Below are 16,440 nucleotides of genomic sequence, written 5' to 3' on the forward strand. Positions count from 1 at the left end.
AAGGGAGGAGGAGGGAAGGGCGGAAGAAAGGGAGGAAGGAAGGAAGGCAATACATTGAGGGGGAAGGCAGGAAGGAGGGAGGGAGGGAGGGAAGGAGGAAAGAAAGAAAAGAAGAAAGCAAAGGGGAAAGGAGGAAGGAAGAGGGATTGAGGGAGGGACGAGGAAGGAAGATAGATTGAGGGAAGAAAGCAGGAGGGAGAGAGGGAGGAAGGTAGATTGGGGGAGGCAGGGAGGCAGGAAGGAGGGAGGGAGAAAGGAAGAAAAAGAAAAGAAGAAAAAGGGGAAAGGGAGGAAGGAAGGAAGGAAGAGGAATTGAGGGAGGAAGGGAGGGGAGGAACGAAGGAGGTAAAAGAAAGTAAAGGAGAGAAAGAGAGAAAGAAAAGAAAGGGGGAGGGAAGAGGTTTCTCTCATTTTCTCCCTTTCTACGTGCAGGGAAGCAAGAGACACCATCAAACCAGCAGCCTTGCTTCCCTTGAACTTTAAAATCCTTGGCTTTTGATAACCGTTCGGGGCAAATGTTAGCTTTGCAATGCAGCCTCTCCTTCCTTTTTTCCAGGCGGCCGGAGAACGGAGCAAGACGGTGATTTTGGTGAAGAACCTGCCCGCTGGCACGAAGGCAGAGCAGCTGGAGGAAGTCTTCGGGCCTTTCGGTAGCCTGGGGCGGGTCCTGCTCCCCGAGGGAGGAGTGACGGCTATCGTGGAGTTCCTGGAACCCACCGAAGCAAAAAAGGCCTTCACCAAGTTAGCCTATTCCAAGGTAGACCTTTCCTTCTGCCTCATGTATCCCAGCAGGTGGTCAAGTCCCACAGAGCCGGCCTTCTCCAGGTCCCGTCAGCTAGGCGATGCCACTTGGCGGGGCCTAGGGGAAGAACCTTCTCTGTGGTGGCCCCGGCCCTCTGGAATCAACTCCCTCGGGTGATTCATGTCGCTGCACCTCCTGGCCTTCCGCAAAGCTTTAAAAACTCACCTTTGCCGGTAGCTCCGACCAATGATTGGAATGTACATGGTATGAATGTGGACGGTTGTTTTTAATGTATCAGGGTTTTTAGATCTAATTTTAAATTTAGGTTTCTCATATATTGATCACGATTCTTGACCAATGTGTCTTTTTCTTTTATGTACACTGAGAGCATATGCACCAAGAGAAATTCCTTGTGTGTCCACACTTGGCCAATAAAATTCTATTCTATTCCATTCCATTCCTTTCTTTTAAAAAAAAATATATTTATTAGATATTTTTCTGTTTTAAAAACAATACATAATCATATTTACAGGTGAGTCAGCATCATACATACATTTCTATCAACATTGTGTTTTAATTGCTTTTAAATTTCGTGATGTTCTATTTCGATGTTTAGTTTGAGTTTCTTTTTTTTTGTCCATTGGTTCCATTTTTATTGTTTTATTGTGTTGTGAGCTGCCCCGAGTCTATGGAAAGGGGCGGCATACAAATCTAATAAATAAATAAATAAATTTTGTCCAGATTTCATAGTACAGTGTTCCCTCGATTTTCGCGGGTTCAAACTTAGCGAAAAGTCTATACCACGGTTTTTCAAAAATATTAATTAAAAAATACTTCATGGGTTTTTCCCCTATACCACGGTTTTTCCCACCCGATGACGTCATATGTCATTGCCAAACTTGTTTGCCTTTAATAAATATTTTTTTAAATAAACTTTAATAAATAAACAGGGTGAGTAATAATCTAAATGGTTGCTAAGGGAATGGGAAATTGCAATTTAGGGGTTTAAAGTGCTAAGGGAAGGTTTATGATACTTTTCATAGCCAAAAATAGTGTATTTACTTCCGCATCTCTACTTCGTGGAAATTCGACTTTTGCGGGCGGTCTCGGAACGCATCCCCCGCGGAAATCGAGGGAACACTGTAGTCCGAATCTTTTTGATTATTTAATTCCATTGTCAATCTGTCCATCTCTGCGCAGTCGTATATTTTCTTGATAATCTCGTTGTCTTCAGGTATTTGTGGGTTTTTCCAATTCTGTGCGAATGCAATCCTTGCCGCTGTTGTTATATGCAAGATTAAATACAGTAATACCTCATGATACGAACTTAATTGGTGCAAGGAGGAGGTTCGTAAGACGAAAGGTTCGTAAGACGAAACATTGTTTCCCATAGGAAACAATGTAAAGTCAATTAATCCGTGCAACCAAAAACCCCCCCGCAAAAAAACGGCTTTCGGCGGGCCCCCCGCGGCTGTTTTAAAAGGTGACAGCCGGCCTGGGGGGCTTCCCAGCACCCCTCCCCCGAACCTCTCCTCTTCCCAGTTTGCTCTCCATGCTCTCCATGTGTCCCCAACCTTTCACGGAGGGTTTTCCATCTCTCCTCTTCCCAGTTTGCTCTCCATGTGTCCCCAACCTTTCACATGGAGAGCAAACTGGGAAGAGGAGAGGTGGAAAACCCTCCGTGAAAGGTTGGGGACACATGGAGAGCAAACTGGGAAGAGGAGAGGTGGAAAACCCTCCGTGAAAGGTTGAGGACACATGGAGAGCAAACTGGGAAGAGGAGAGGTGGAAAACCCTCCATGAAAGGTTGGGGACACATGGAGAGCAAACTGGGAAGAGGAGAGGTGGAAAACCCTCCGTGAAAGGTTGAGGACACATGGAGAGCAAACTGGGAAGAGGAGAGGTGGAAAACCCTCCGTGAAAGGTTGGGGACACATGGAGAGCAAACTGGGAAGAGGAGAGGTGGAAAACCCTCCGTGAAAGGTTGGGGACACATGGAGAGCAAACTGGGAAGAGGAGAGGTGGAAAACCCTCCGTGAAAGGTTGAGGACACATGGAGAGCAAACCGCTTTCGGAGACTGCTGGGGAGCTGCTCGGCTGTTTTAAAAGGTGACAGCCGGCTGGGGGGCTTCCCAGCAACCTCCCGAAGCCAACCCGGAAGTTCGGGTTTGGCGTTCGTAACATGAAAAAAGTTCGTAAGAAGAGGCAAATTTTTTCTGAACCCCGGGTTCGTATCTCAAGTTGTTCGTAAGACGAGGGGTTCGTATCTTGAGGTACCACTGTATTTTACATTTTTAGAGTAAGACCCTCTCATAATGCCCGGTAGAAAAAACTCTGGTGTATATTCAATTTTTATGTTTGTTATTTGACACAACCAATTATTTACTTTTTTCCAATACTTTATTTGTCTCTATTCTATATTGTTGTATTTATTTTGTTGTGATGTTTTTATGGTGGGTTTTTAAAAAAAAATCCTTACATTGATTTGTATGGAATATTTTTTTTCCTTTCCTCATTTTAACTTATTTTGTCCTGGTTTCCTTTTTCCTTGGTCAGTTCCAGCATATCCCTCTCTACCTCGAATGGGCACCCATGGGGATCTTTTCTGGTCCTGGGAGAAAAATGCCAGAGGTTGAAGAGGAAAAGGAAGACCAGGAACAAACCCAGAAAGGTATAATTGGGGCCCCCGGGGTAGTTGAGTAGAACTACTTCCACGTTATCATGCATTTGGATCAGATAAGATGGAGCAAAGCCCACGGCTGCATAACGGAAAAGAGAAAAAACTCTTCCTTAGTTTTTCAGACTATACAGTGATCTCTCGATTATCGCGAGGGTTCCGTTCCAAGACCCCTCGCGATAATCGATTTTTCGCGATGTAGGGTTGCGGAAGTAAAAACACCATCTGCGCATGCGCACCCTTTTTTTCATGGCCGCGCATGCGCAGATGGTGGAGTTTGCGTGGGCAGCGGGGAAGACCCAGAGAAGGTTCCTTCGGCCGCCAAACAGCTGATCTGCTCAGCAGCGCAGCAGCAGCGAGCAGACGAAGATCGGGGTTTCCCCTTTGCGTGGGCGGCGGGGAAACCCCGATCTTCGTCTGCTCGCTGCTGCTGCGGCCGCCCAGCAGATCAGCTGCTGGGCGGCCGAAGGAACCTTCCCTGGGTCTTCCTCGCTGATGCCCCCGCTCACCCGCCGGCCCGCCCGCCACCCGCCAGCAAGAGGGGGAGAGATAGAGAAAGAGAGAGAAGGAAAGAAAGAGATGGAGAGGGAGGAAGAGAGTGTGAGAGAGGAAGAAGCAAGATAGAGAAAGAGAGAGAGAAAGAAAGATGAGAAAGGAAGGAAGAGAGTGACGTCATCGGGTGGAAAAATCGCGATATAGCGTTTCGCGAAGAACGAGATCGCGAAAATCGAGGGATCACTGTACTAGTAATGGGCACTTAGACTTATATCGTCAACTTTGAGTCAATAACAGGGGTGGGCAATTCATTTTGCCATGGGGCCGCATGAGAAATTGGGATGGTTTTAGATGACTACTACTACTACTACTACTACTACTACTACTACTACTACTACTATTATTATTATTATTATTATTATTTAGATTTGTATGCCGCCCCTCTCCAAAGATTCAGGGCCTCTAAGCTGAGCAGTGAGCAATCGCTCACTTAAAAATCATCATCAACTCAGAGTTTTCCAAACCTGCCCAGAAGCCGAGAGGGAAAGAGTGAGAGGGAAGGAGAGAGAGAGGAAGAGAGGAAGAGAGAGAAACAGATAGAAAAAAGAGAGGAAGGAAAAGAGAAAGAAAAAGAATGGGAGTAAGGAAGAGAGAAAGAAAATCAAAATCTAGTTTGAAACTAGCTCAACTATTTAAGTGGCATTTTGATATTGATAGAGTTGCCCTATTATGAGCTCACTGTTATAGACACACAGTACAGTATTTTATTTTGAAATTCTCCGAGGCAAAACAGGGTGGGTTTTTAATTTGTTGGTTTGTTTGTTTGTTTATTTATTTATTTATTATTTCTGTGCCGCCCAGTCCCGAAGGGTCTGCCGCTCAGACACTATCCTTTTCCGCCCACCCCCAAAAAAATTAGAGGGAACACTGCTCAGGGCAGCTCACAACAATAAAACAATATTATAGCAAAACAAATCTAATATTAAAAGAAGCATAAAAAACCCTATCATATATTTAAAAACCAAACAGCACATTCATACCAAACATGAAACAAAATATAAAGAAGCCTGGGGGAAAGGTGTCTCAACTCCCCCATGCTTGGCGGTATAAGTGAGTCTTGAATAATTTACGAAAGACAAGGAGGGTGGGGGCAGTTCTCCGAGTCTGCGGAGAGGGGCGGCATACAAATCTAAATAAACATAAACATAATCTCCGGGGGAAGTTGATTCCAGAGGGCCGGGGCCACCACAGAGAAGGCTCTTACCCTGGGGACCGCCAAACGACATTGTTTAGTCGATGTGACCCGGAGAAGGCCAACTCTGTGGGACCTTATTGGCCGCTGGGATTCGTGCGGTAGCAGGCGGTTCCGGAGGTACTCTGGTCCAATGCCATGCAGGACTTTAAAGGTCATAACCAACACTTTGAATTGTGACCGGAAACTGATCGGCAGCCAATGCAAGCCACGGAGTGTTGTAGAAACGTGGGCGAATCTGGGAAGCCCCACGATGGCTCTCGTGGCTGCGTTCTGCACGATCTGAAGTTTCCGAACACTAACCGTACTTCTGTCAACTGCAGATTCTCCATAAACTGCTCACAAACGTCTGTGAATGTTCCCAACAGTTTCTTTCTCCGCAGTGAGAAATTCAATGACGATACACTGCTTGTAATGTACATCCCTTACAGATGCCATTTCGAAACACGGCTGCAGCTATGCTCTCTGTCTGAAGAAACGCCAAATTTACACACGCACTCCTGACAATTCAAATAATGTAGATCTAAAGTTTCGCATTACTGTAGGCTGAGAAAAAAAAAGTCGTGCATTCCTTTCTGGCCGAACCTCGTGCTTCCTTCTCTTGCAGGGATTTCTGAAAAAAATGATGCTCCAAAGGAAACGGAGGAGGAGGAAAAAGAGGAGGAGGAGGAAGAGGAGGAAGAAGAAGAGAGCCTACCGGGCTGTACCATTTTCATAAAAAATCTCAACTTCAGCACTACAGAAGACACGCTAAGAGAGGTGATTTTCGAGGATTTCATGGCTATGTAATGGCGCTGCGGGAAAGACCTTGAGAGATGGAGAGAAGAGAGGCTGCCGAGAGGAGAGAATAGAATAGTATAGAATGGAATTTTATTGGCCAAGTGTAAATGGACACACAAGGAATTTGTCTTGGTGCATATGCTCTCAGCGTACATAAAATAAAATATACATTTGTCAAAAATCCTGTGGTCCAACACTTAATGATTGTCATAGGGGTCAAATAAGCAATGAAGAAAGAATCAATTTTCATAAAAATCTTAGGATACAAGCAACAAGTTACAGTCATACAGTCCTAAGTGGGAGGAAAAGTATAGGAATGATGAGAAAAACTAGTAGAATAGAAGTGCAGATTTAGTAAAAAGTCTGACAGTGTTGGCGGAATTATTTGTTTAGCAGAGGGATGGCATTCAGGAAAAAACTCCTTTTGTCTAGTTGTCTTGGTGTGCAGTGCTCTGTAGTGACGTTTTGAGGGTAGGAGTTGAAGCGGTTTGTGTCCAGGATGCGAGGGGGTCAGTAAATATTTTCCCTACCCTCTTTTTGACTCATGCAGTATACAGGTCCTCAATGGAAGGCAGGTTGGCCAGATAAGAGAGGGCATAGCCCACAGCTGGGTCATGGGTGGGGCAAGAGGCTTTAGAAGAAACCCTCCCTAGTTTCTCAAGTGGTAAAAGTGGCAGGGGGAGAATTGTACTTTTAAACTTGCAAGATTCTGTCAGTGTAGCTTGATAATAAAGTGGAATTAACTTATCTGGTTTTGATTCCTCTCTGGTTTGCCCAGTGAGGCAGATCAAATCGCTCGTTCTGATTATGTGTCAAATAATTTTGGAGCCTTCCTTCTCTCCCTCACTCCCTTCTTACCTTTTTTCCTTCCTTCCCTTTCTCTGTCTTTTCCTCTCTCCCTCCCTCCTTCTTTCTTTTCTTACTTTTTTCCTTCCTGTCTTTTCCTTTCTGCTCTTCCTCTTTCTCCCTCCCTCCCCCTCCCTCTTTTCTTCCTTTTCCCCCCCTTCCTCTGTCTTTCCCTTCCTCCCTCTTTCCCTCTTTTCTTACTTTTTTCCTTCATTCCCTTCCTCTGTCTTTCCCTTCCTCCCTCTTTCCCTCTTTTCTTCCTTTTTCCTTCCTTCCCTTCCTCTGTCTTTCCCTTCCTCCCTCTTTCCCTCTTTTCTTACTTTTTTCCTTCCTTCCCTTCCTCTGTCTTTCCCTTCCTCCCTCTTTCCCTCTTTTCTTCCTTTTTTCCTTCCTTCCCTTCCTCTGTCTTTCCCTTCCTCCCTCTTTCCCTCTTTTCTTACTTTTTTCCTTCTTTCCCTTCCTCCCTCTTTCCCTCTTTTCTTACTTTTTTCCTTCATTCCCTTCCTCTGTCTTTCCCTTCCTCCCTCTTTCCCTCTTTTCTTCCTTTTTTCCTTCCTTCCCTTCCTCTGTCTTTCCCTTCCTCCCTCTTTTCTTCCTTTTTTCCTTCCTTCCCTTCCTCTGTCTTTCCCTTCCTCCCTCTTTTCTTCCTTTTTTCCTTCCTTCCCTTCCTCTGTCTTTCCCTTCCTCCCTCTTTCCCTCTTTTCTTACTTTTTTCCTTCCTTCCCTTCCTCTGTCTTTCCCTTCCTCTGTCTTTCCCTTCCTCCCTCTTTCCCTCTTTTCTTACTTTTTTCCTTCCTTCCCTTCCTGTCTTTTCCTTCCTTCCTTCCTTCCTTCCTTCCTTTTCTCCCTCCCTTCCTCTGTCCCTCTTTTCTTACTTTTTTCCTTCCTTCCCTTCCTGTCTTTTCCTTCCTTCCTTCCCTCCCTCCCTCCCTCCCTCCATAATCTTAGAATTTTATAGGCATCGTCCTTCTTTCTCTTGAATTAAATCTCAGAGACTGCCTTTGACGCAATCAAGTAATCCACATTATGGAACCTGCTTTGTGCTTCATGGCCATCCATATTCCGCTCTGCTTGCTTAGCCAGGAACACAAACCCAGCTCCTAGTTTGCTAGTGTAGACTTCTGATGTCACATAGCCTACCCCTCTCCATCTCTCTCTCCCCCCCCCCCCACCTGCCCCCCCTCTCCCTCTTGTCCTTCCTGTCTGGGAGAAAAGCAGAGTGGCCCAATACAGGAGATTAAAACTGAAAAAGTGTGCTTCTCTTTCTTCTTCTCCAGGTTTTTTCCAAAGCTGGTGCTGTGCGGAGTTGCACAGTCTCGAAGAAGAAAGATAAAACCGGTATGCATTTTTATGATTTTTGCCCTTGGAGTTCTTTCATACCACAGGGGTGTTTGACTTTTAATTCCTTCAACCCACAGCTGGTTGGTTCTCGACTTATAACCCTTTATTTAATGACCGTTCAAAGTTACAAGGGTGCTGAAAAATAGTGACTTACAATCAGTTCTTACGCTTATGGACCATCACAGCATCCTCACGGTCAAAATTCAAGCACTTGAGTTCTTAGTACTTTTAAATATTAGATTTGATCACGTACTGTATTGCAAATAAATAAATGCAGAGAAGAGTGGCAAAGACAATTAGGGGACTGGAGGCTAAAACATATGAAGAACGGTTGCAGGAACTGGGCATGGCTAGTTTAATGAAAAGAAGGACCAGGGGAGACACGATAGCAGTGTTCCAATATCTCAGGGGTTGCCACAAAGAAGGAGTCAGCCCATTCTCCAAAGCACCTGAGGGTACAACAAGAAGCAATGGGTGGAAACTAAACAAGGAGAGAAGCAACTTAGAACTAAGGAGAAATTTCCTGACAGTGAGAACGGTTGATCAGTGGAACAGCTTGCCTCCAGAAGTTGTGAATGCCCCAATACTGGAAGTTTTAAAGAAGATGTTGGAAAACTATCTGTCCGAAGTAGTGTAGGGTTTTCTGCCAAAGCAGGGGTTGGACTAGAAGACCTTCAAGGTCCCTTCCAACTCTGTTGTTATTTATTTATTTATTTATTGGATTTGTATGCCGCCCCTTTCCGGAGACTCTGGGCGGCTAACAGCAACAATAAAGGAGTGTACAATAGTAGTCCGATGTTAGAAACAATTAAAAACCCATTAATATAAAAAACCAAACATACATACATACCATGCATAGAATTGTAAAGGCCTAGGGGGAAGAGGGTCTCAATTCCCCCATGCCTGACGGCAGAGGTGGGTTTTAAGTTGTTTACGAAAGGCAAGGAGGGTGGGGGCAATTCTAATCTTTATGGGGAGTTGGTTCCAGAGGGCCGGGGCCGCCACAGAGAAGGCTCTTCCCCTGGGTCCCGCCAAGCGACATTGTTTAGTTGACGGGACCCGGAGAAGATCCACTCTGTGGGACCTAACTGGTCGCTGGGATTCATGCAGCAGAAGGGGGTCCCTGAGATAACCTGGTCTGGTGCCATGAAGGGCTTTATAGGTCATAACCAACACTTTGAATTGTGATCGGAAACTGATCGGCAACCAATGCAGACTGCGGAGTGTTGGTGTAACATGGGCATATTTGGGAAATGTTGTTGTTGTTAAATAAATAAATAAACAAACAAACTTGGTGAATTCCAAGGCTGAGGATCTCTAAGCTAGAGAAGGAAAAGGGAAGTAGAAATATAGAAACATAAAAACATAGAAGTTTCACGGCAGAAAAAGACCTCCTGGTCCATCTAGTCTGCCTTTATACTAAATCCTGTATTTTATCTTAGGATGGATCCATGTTTATCCCAGGCATGTTTAAATCCAGTTACTGTGGATAATTCCATTTCTGATCTTCCTCTGGTGTTCTTTTTAGGCAACCTCCTCTCCATGGGGTTTGGATTTGTGGAGTACAAGAAACCAGAATACGCCCAGAAAGCGGTCAAGCAACTGCAGGTAAGAGTGCCTGGTGGTCTGTCGGAATGGCCCACAGTGGTCAGCATAACTATACGTTCGAGGCTCATGGAACTCTGTTACCGTCTTACCGAAGTGTTACCTATTTATCTAGTTGCATTTGCATGCTTTCGAACTGCTGGGGGAGCAGGAGCTGGAGCCAGGAACGAGAGCTCATCCTGTCAATCAGTGCTCAGGCCTCGAACCTGGGCTAGTCAACAGAACAATATTTTGAGTTGCTCAGAATTCTGTTATCTTCTCAGCGAACTGGTACCTATTTATCTAGTCGCATTCGCATGATTTTGAACTGCTAGGCAGGCTGGAACTGGAGTCAAGAATGGGAGCTCATCCTGTCAATCAATGCTTGGGCCTCGAACCTGGGCTAGTCAACAGAACAATATTTTGAGTTGCTCAGAATTCTGTTATCTTCTCAGCGAAGTGATACCTGTTTATCTAGTCGCATTCGCATGATTTTGAACTGCTAGGCAGGCTGGAACTGGAGTCAAGAATGGGAGCTCATCCTGTTAATCAGTGCTCGGGCCTCGAACCTGGGCTAGTCAACGGAACAATATTTATTCATTCATTCATTCATTCATTCATTCATTCATTTATCAGATTTGTATGCCGCCCCTCTCCGCAGACTCGGGGCGGCTCCCAACAATAACAAAAAACAATGTATCACAAATCTAATATTAAAAAGTCTCTAAAAACCCCTTATTTAAAAAACAAGACACACACAGAAACATACCATTCATAAATTATATAGTCCAGGGGGAGATGCCTCAGTTCCCCCATGCCTGACGGCAGAGGTGGGTTTTAAGAAGTTTGTGAAAGGCAAAAAGGGTGGAGGCAATCCTAATCTCAGGGGGGAGCTGGTTCCAGAGGCTCGGGGCCGCCACAGAGAAGGCTCCTCCCCTGGGTCCTGCCAGACGACATTGTTTAGTTGACGGGACCCGGAGAAGGCCAACTCTGTGGGACCTAACTGGTCGCTGGGATTCGTGCGGCAGAAGGCGGTCCCGGAGGTATTCTGGTCCGATGTTGAGGTGCTCAGAATTCTGTTATCTTCTCAGCGAAGTGGTACCAATTTATCTAGTCGCATTCACATGATTTTGAATTGCTAGGCAGGCTGGAGCTGGAGCCAGGAACGAGAGCTCTTCCTGTCAATTAGTGCTCGGGCCTCGAACCTGGGCTAGTCAACAGAACAATATGTTGAGACGCTCAGAACCCCGTTTCCTTCTCAGCAAAGTGATACCTATTTATCTAGTCGCATTTGCATGCTTTCAAATTGCTAGGCAGGCTGGAGCTGGAGTCAAGAATAGGAGCTCATCCTGTCAATCAATGCTCGTGCCTTGAACCTGGGCTAGTCAACAGAACAATATGTTGAGGTAGCTCATCCTGTCAATCAGTATTTGGGCCTTGTTCTGCCGGGCTCTCTGGTAGGAGCCTCCCGAAAATTCAAGGGTACAAATTGCAGACACACACACGTTCGAAAATTCAAAACAATGTTCTTTATCACAAAATTCAAAATAAACTAAGCACTCTTTTTGTATTGCAAAGAGCACTCATCCCAAAGCAACCGGGTAATCTGTACAATGTCCCTTAAGCAGTCAATCAGTACTTAGCTAGCAGCTGTGAAGAAACCTCACACCCCTTCTTCTTTCAACGAAGTGAGACACACACACACACACGTTGCTCTGCTTTGGTTTCAAAGGCGTGAAAAAGCAACAAAGTCCAGAAAACATCAACACACGATTCCTGAAAAACTGTGATCAGATACTCTTTCACAACGGCCAAACCCACACGCTGCTATTTATAGCAGCATCCCTAATTACTGGAGCCCCACCCAAACACAGGTGGCCTCATTTTCTCTTGTAATAATCCTTCAGTTGTTGTCTCCTATGCATCACTCTACGCATGCGTGGATGTGTCATTAATTCTTGTTCAGAATCCAGGGATGATACAGATGATTGATCTCCTCCTGGGCTGTCTGCCAAACTCATGCTTCCTTGGTCAGAGGAGGCTTCGTCGGCAGATTCCATTGGGAGCAAAACAGGCCTGCGGCATGTGGATGTCTCCCACACCTTCACCTCCACATTCCTTGGGGCAGGAGCTGGGCCAGAGCTAACCACAAAAGTCCTCAAACTTGGGAACAATATGTTGAGGTGCTTAGAACTCTGTTTACCTTCTCAGCGAAGTGATACCTATTTATTTAGTTGCATGTTTTCAAACTGCTAGGCGGCCTGGAGCCAGGAACAGGAACTATTCGGTCAGTCCCTGCTCAGGTCTCGAACCTGGGCTGTCAGCTCTGCCGGTGACAAGTTTAGCATCTTTAACCACTCAGCCATCGCCCTCCCTCATTGCTCTGTCTAGGCATATTCCTGGTTCACACTCTTGGTTTCCGTGCCTTTCAAGGTACCTCTGTGATGGACCCTGAATAATGGATGGAAATAGACTTCATGGATGACCCCCTTCCACCTTGGAATATTATTTAGCGCAGTAAACATTGATTTATGATCTCCATCTCTCTACTTTCTTCGCTCCCCTTTCATTGTGAGCTAGGAAGGACCAGCCTTCCTGAACTTGGTGTCCTCCAACTGTGATGGATTTAAAGACTCGTCGCCACCAACGGACAGGGGGACCTCCCAGCTAAGGGAGATTGATTTCTTGGGCCCAACAGACTCCCATGTTGGGTCTGGTTGATCAGTCATACAGTTGACCTTGTCTTTAAGAACCGATCTTGCAAAGGGTGGGCTGAAATCCTGCTCTCTAATTAATTAGTCCTGCTTTCAATCAAGGTTCTCAGAGAATCTGCTACTGGGGTTGGTGTGCTGGATGTGGCATTTTATTTGGTGGAAAGAGAGGGTTCCAGCCATCCCATCAGAACAGAATAAAATAGAATAGAATTTTAATGGCCAAGTGTGAATGGACACACAAGGAATTTGTCTTGGTGCAGATGCTCTCACTGTACATAAAAGAAAAGATAAGTTCGTCAAGAATCATAGTCATAGGATACAAAATAAGCAATCAAATCCAATCATAGAATAGAATAGAATGGAATGGAATAGAATTTTATTGGCCAAGTTTGATTGGACACACGAGGAATTTGTCTTGCTGCATATGTTCTCAGTGTACATAAAAGAAAACAGAATAGAATAGAATAGAATAGAATTCTTTATTGGCCAAGTGTGATTGGACACACAAGGAATTTGTCTTGGTGCAGATGCTCTCAGCGTACATAAAAAAAAAGATACATTTGTCAAGAATCATGAGGTACAACACTTAATGATTATAGGGTCAAATAAGCAATGAGGAAACAATATTAATAAAAATCTTAAGGATACAAGCAACAAGTTACAGTCATATAATCCTTAGTAGGAGGAAAAGGGTGATAGGAATGATGAGAAAAAACAGTAGTAATAGGAGTGCAGACTTAATGAATAGTTTGACAGTGTTGAGGGAATTATTTGTTTAGCAGAGTGATGGCATTCAGGAAAAAACTCCTTGTGTCTAGTTGTCTTTGTGTGCAGTGCTCTGTAGTGAGGTTTTGAGGGTAGGAGTTGAAACAATTTATGTCCAGGATGCGAAGGGTCTGTAAATATTTTCACAGCCCTATTTTTGACTCGTGCAGTATACAGGTCCTCAATGGAAGGCAGATTGGCAGCCATTGTTTTTTCTGCAGTTCTGATTATCCTCTGAAGTCTGTGTCGGTCTTGTTGGGTTGCAGCACCAAACCAGACAGTTATGCAGGGGCAGATGACAGACTCAATGATTCCCCTGTAGAACTGGATCAGCAGCTCCTTGGGCAGTTTGAGTTTTTTGAGTTCCTGCAGAAAGAACATTCTTTCACCAGCCAAATTTGTTTTTTTTTCCAGGGTTGCTCCGTGGACAGCCACCAGCTGGAAGTAAAAATCTCTGAAAGAGCCACCAAGTAAGTTTTGAAAAAGTGATGTCACTCTTGTTCCTTCCCCTGTTTGGAGAAACTCATAGAAATATAGAAGATTCATGACAGAAAAAAGACCTCATGGTCCATCTAGTTTGCCCTTGCACTATTTCTATCATGCACGGGATAGAAAAGGGGAGATAGAGAAAAAATTATAAATTTATTCATTCATTCATTCATTCATTCATTTATTTGACTTCTATGCTGCCCAATCTCGAAGGACTCAGGGCAGCTTACAAAATAATAATACAAATACAAAAGATACAACGCAATAAGAGAAGTCAAATATAATATCTAAAACTAACCCCATGAAAAAACCCCATTTATTATAAAAAAAGACATAATCACATACATTTCCTCTGAATTTCTCTGAATTTGCAAATCCTTTTCTCTATCACACAATACCAAGAGGAGGGGGTCCTCCCTAAAACTCCTAGGTAAGAAAGTGAGGACAAGTAAAGGGAAATATTTCTCCACTCAGAGGGTCCTTGGTTGATGGAATTCCCTCCCAGGAGAGGTCGTGACAGCTGTCAGCCTGGGTAGCTTCAAGGCAGGATGAGACAAATTCATGGATGCCAAGGGTATCATAGGTGGTCATTGAAACGGATGTCCAAGCGCCGCCACTATGTTGGTTGAGGCAGGCAGGGTTCCCTTGAGTACCATTTGTTGGGGGGTCAAGGGAAAGAGGGTTTTGCCTTCTCTTTCTGCTCAAGATCCCCATGGACAATTGGTGGGCCACTGTGTGACACAGAATGCTGGACTCGATGGGCGTTGGCCCGATTCAGCATGGCTCTTCTTAGGTTCTTATCCTCAATAGATCTTGGAGGTCCCCTTTAAGCTAAAATGTTGGAAGTGTAAGAAAGAAATAGGTTCATATTATCATCAATGTGGAGTTGTTGTAAAGTCAAGATATATTGGAAAATGATAGAAAGAATAATAAAAGATATAGTAAGGCAAGAGATAGAAAAAACTCCGGAATTTTACTTACTGGGTATAACCAAACAGAAATATAAGAAAGATATTTTACATCTAGTTATGCATATAACGACAGCGGCCAGGATAGTATAGGAGCAAAATTGGAAAGGGGAAGGTATTCCCAAAGAGGAGGAGGTTATTAAGAAAATATTAGACTGCGCTGAAATGGATATGATGACAAGACGGTTAAATAACCAAGAAGAATCAGAATTTTATGAGATTTAGAATAAAGTGTATATATGGATAGATAAGAAGAAGAAGTAAAAGTTAAAACCAGGTTAGAATCGTAGAAGTATTGTGATGATTTAAATTTTGAGTTGTTATTTTGTCTGTGTACGAAGGTTTTTATATAAGATTAAACAAAATTTCTTCTTTTCACTCAAATTAATATGTCGATTTAAGGTATTCATAATGTATTCTTTTTTCTGTAATATGATTTGACTTCTTGAATAAGAGGGGTAATTACAACCCCAATTTCATGTTAAATGTGTGTTTGTGTGTATGTCAATTTTTATGAAAATTTAATAAAGTATATTATTAAAAAAAAATAAGCTAAAATGCCAACGTGCTTGGCTTCAATCTCATGCTTGACCCAAGAAAACAGCCTTGCTCCCAGCACTGACCGCCCTTCCCTTTTGGATCAACAGGTCCACCATATCAACTGCTCGCAAGAAGCAAGCCAGCAAGAAGCAAGTGAATTCCAAGATTTTGGTGCGGAATATCCCCTTCCAAGCCACGGTGAAAGAGATCAGAGAACTTTTCAGGTAAGGAAGAGAGGACTGGTCCTTGTATCCCCCCCCCAAAAAAAAAAAAAAGAGAGAGAGAGGATGTTGTGAGGTCTTTGGTGATGTCCGAGTTTGGTTATTTCATTACCCAACTGGCTTAACGTTATTATAACTAGGAACATTAAACTTCCTATTTGAGTACCAAAATATCTGAAAGAAAGCAGCCAAGCTCAGAGACAGCTCAAGTTCAGCTGCAAATACAGTGATACCTTGTCTTACAAACTTAATTGTTTCCAGGACGAGGTTCTTAAGGTGAAAAGTTTGTAAGACGAAACAATGTTTCCCATAGGAATCAATGGAAAAGCGATTAATGCGTGCAAGCCCAAAATTCACCCCTTTTGCCAGCCAAAGCGCCTGTTTTTGCGCTGCTGGGATTCCCCTGAAGCTCCCCTCCATGGGAAACCCCACCTCCAGACTTCTGTGTTTTTGCGATGCTGCAGGGGAATCCCAGCAGCGCAAAAACGAGCGCTTCGCTGGCAACGGAAGTCCGGAGGTGGGGTATCCCAGCGAAGGGAGCATCAGTGAAATTGCAGCATTGCAAAAACACCAAAGTCCTCGAAACCCCACCTCCGGACCTCAGTGTTTTTGCGATGCTGGGAACATGGAAGTCTGGAGGTGGGGTTTCCCATGAAGGGGAACCTCAGGGGAATCCCAGCAGCGCAAAAACGGGTGCTTCACCGGCAACGGAAGTCTGGATGCGGGGCATCCCAGTGGCAGTGGTGGGTTTGTAAGGTGAAAATAGTTTGTAAGAAGAGGCAAAACAATCTTAAACCCTGGGTTTGCATCTTGAAAAGTTTGTATGACGAGGCGTTTGTAAGATGAGGTATTACTGTATGTCGATTAAGATGGGTGGCTATTGTTAAAGAGGTTTTTATGTTTATTTGTAAGTGTGTTGTTTTGTTTATATGCTTGTCTACATCTTAATTTTTTTAACCCAGAGCATAATACCATGGTCTTTCGAGACTGAAGGAGGCCAATATATACCAATATAATATTTTTAAT

General features: G+C 44.2%; 1 protein-coding gene across 2 annotated transcripts in view; it reads left to right on the top strand.

Moving 5' to 3' along the window:
- Window positions 1-16,440, top strand: part of RBM19 (RNA binding motif protein 19) — a 96,248-nt gene that overhangs the window by 24,680 nt on the left and 55,128 nt on the right. For both annotated transcript variants that reach the window (XM_070762971.1, XM_070762972.1), the window contains exons 15-21: window positions 557-757; window positions 3,299-3,413; window positions 5,774-5,925; window positions 8,070-8,130; window positions 9,662-9,741; window positions 13,611-13,666; window positions 15,301-15,417. In XM_070762971.1, coding sequence (XP_070619072.1) covers window positions 557-757; window positions 3,299-3,413; window positions 5,774-5,925; window positions 8,070-8,130; window positions 9,662-9,741; window positions 13,611-13,666; window positions 15,301-15,417 — 782 coding nt within the window. The remainder of the gene's footprint in view (window positions 1-556; window positions 758-3,298; window positions 3,414-5,773; window positions 5,926-8,069; window positions 8,131-9,661; window positions 9,742-13,610; window positions 13,667-15,300; window positions 15,418-16,440) is intronic.

Source organism: Erythrolamprus reginae, chromosome 10 (assembly GCF_031021105.1).
Source record: "Erythrolamprus reginae isolate rEryReg1 chromosome 10, rEryReg1.hap1, whole genome shotgun sequence".
Classification (NCBI taxonomy): domain Eukaryota; kingdom Metazoa; phylum Chordata; class Lepidosauria; order Squamata; family Dipsadidae; genus Erythrolamprus; species Erythrolamprus reginae.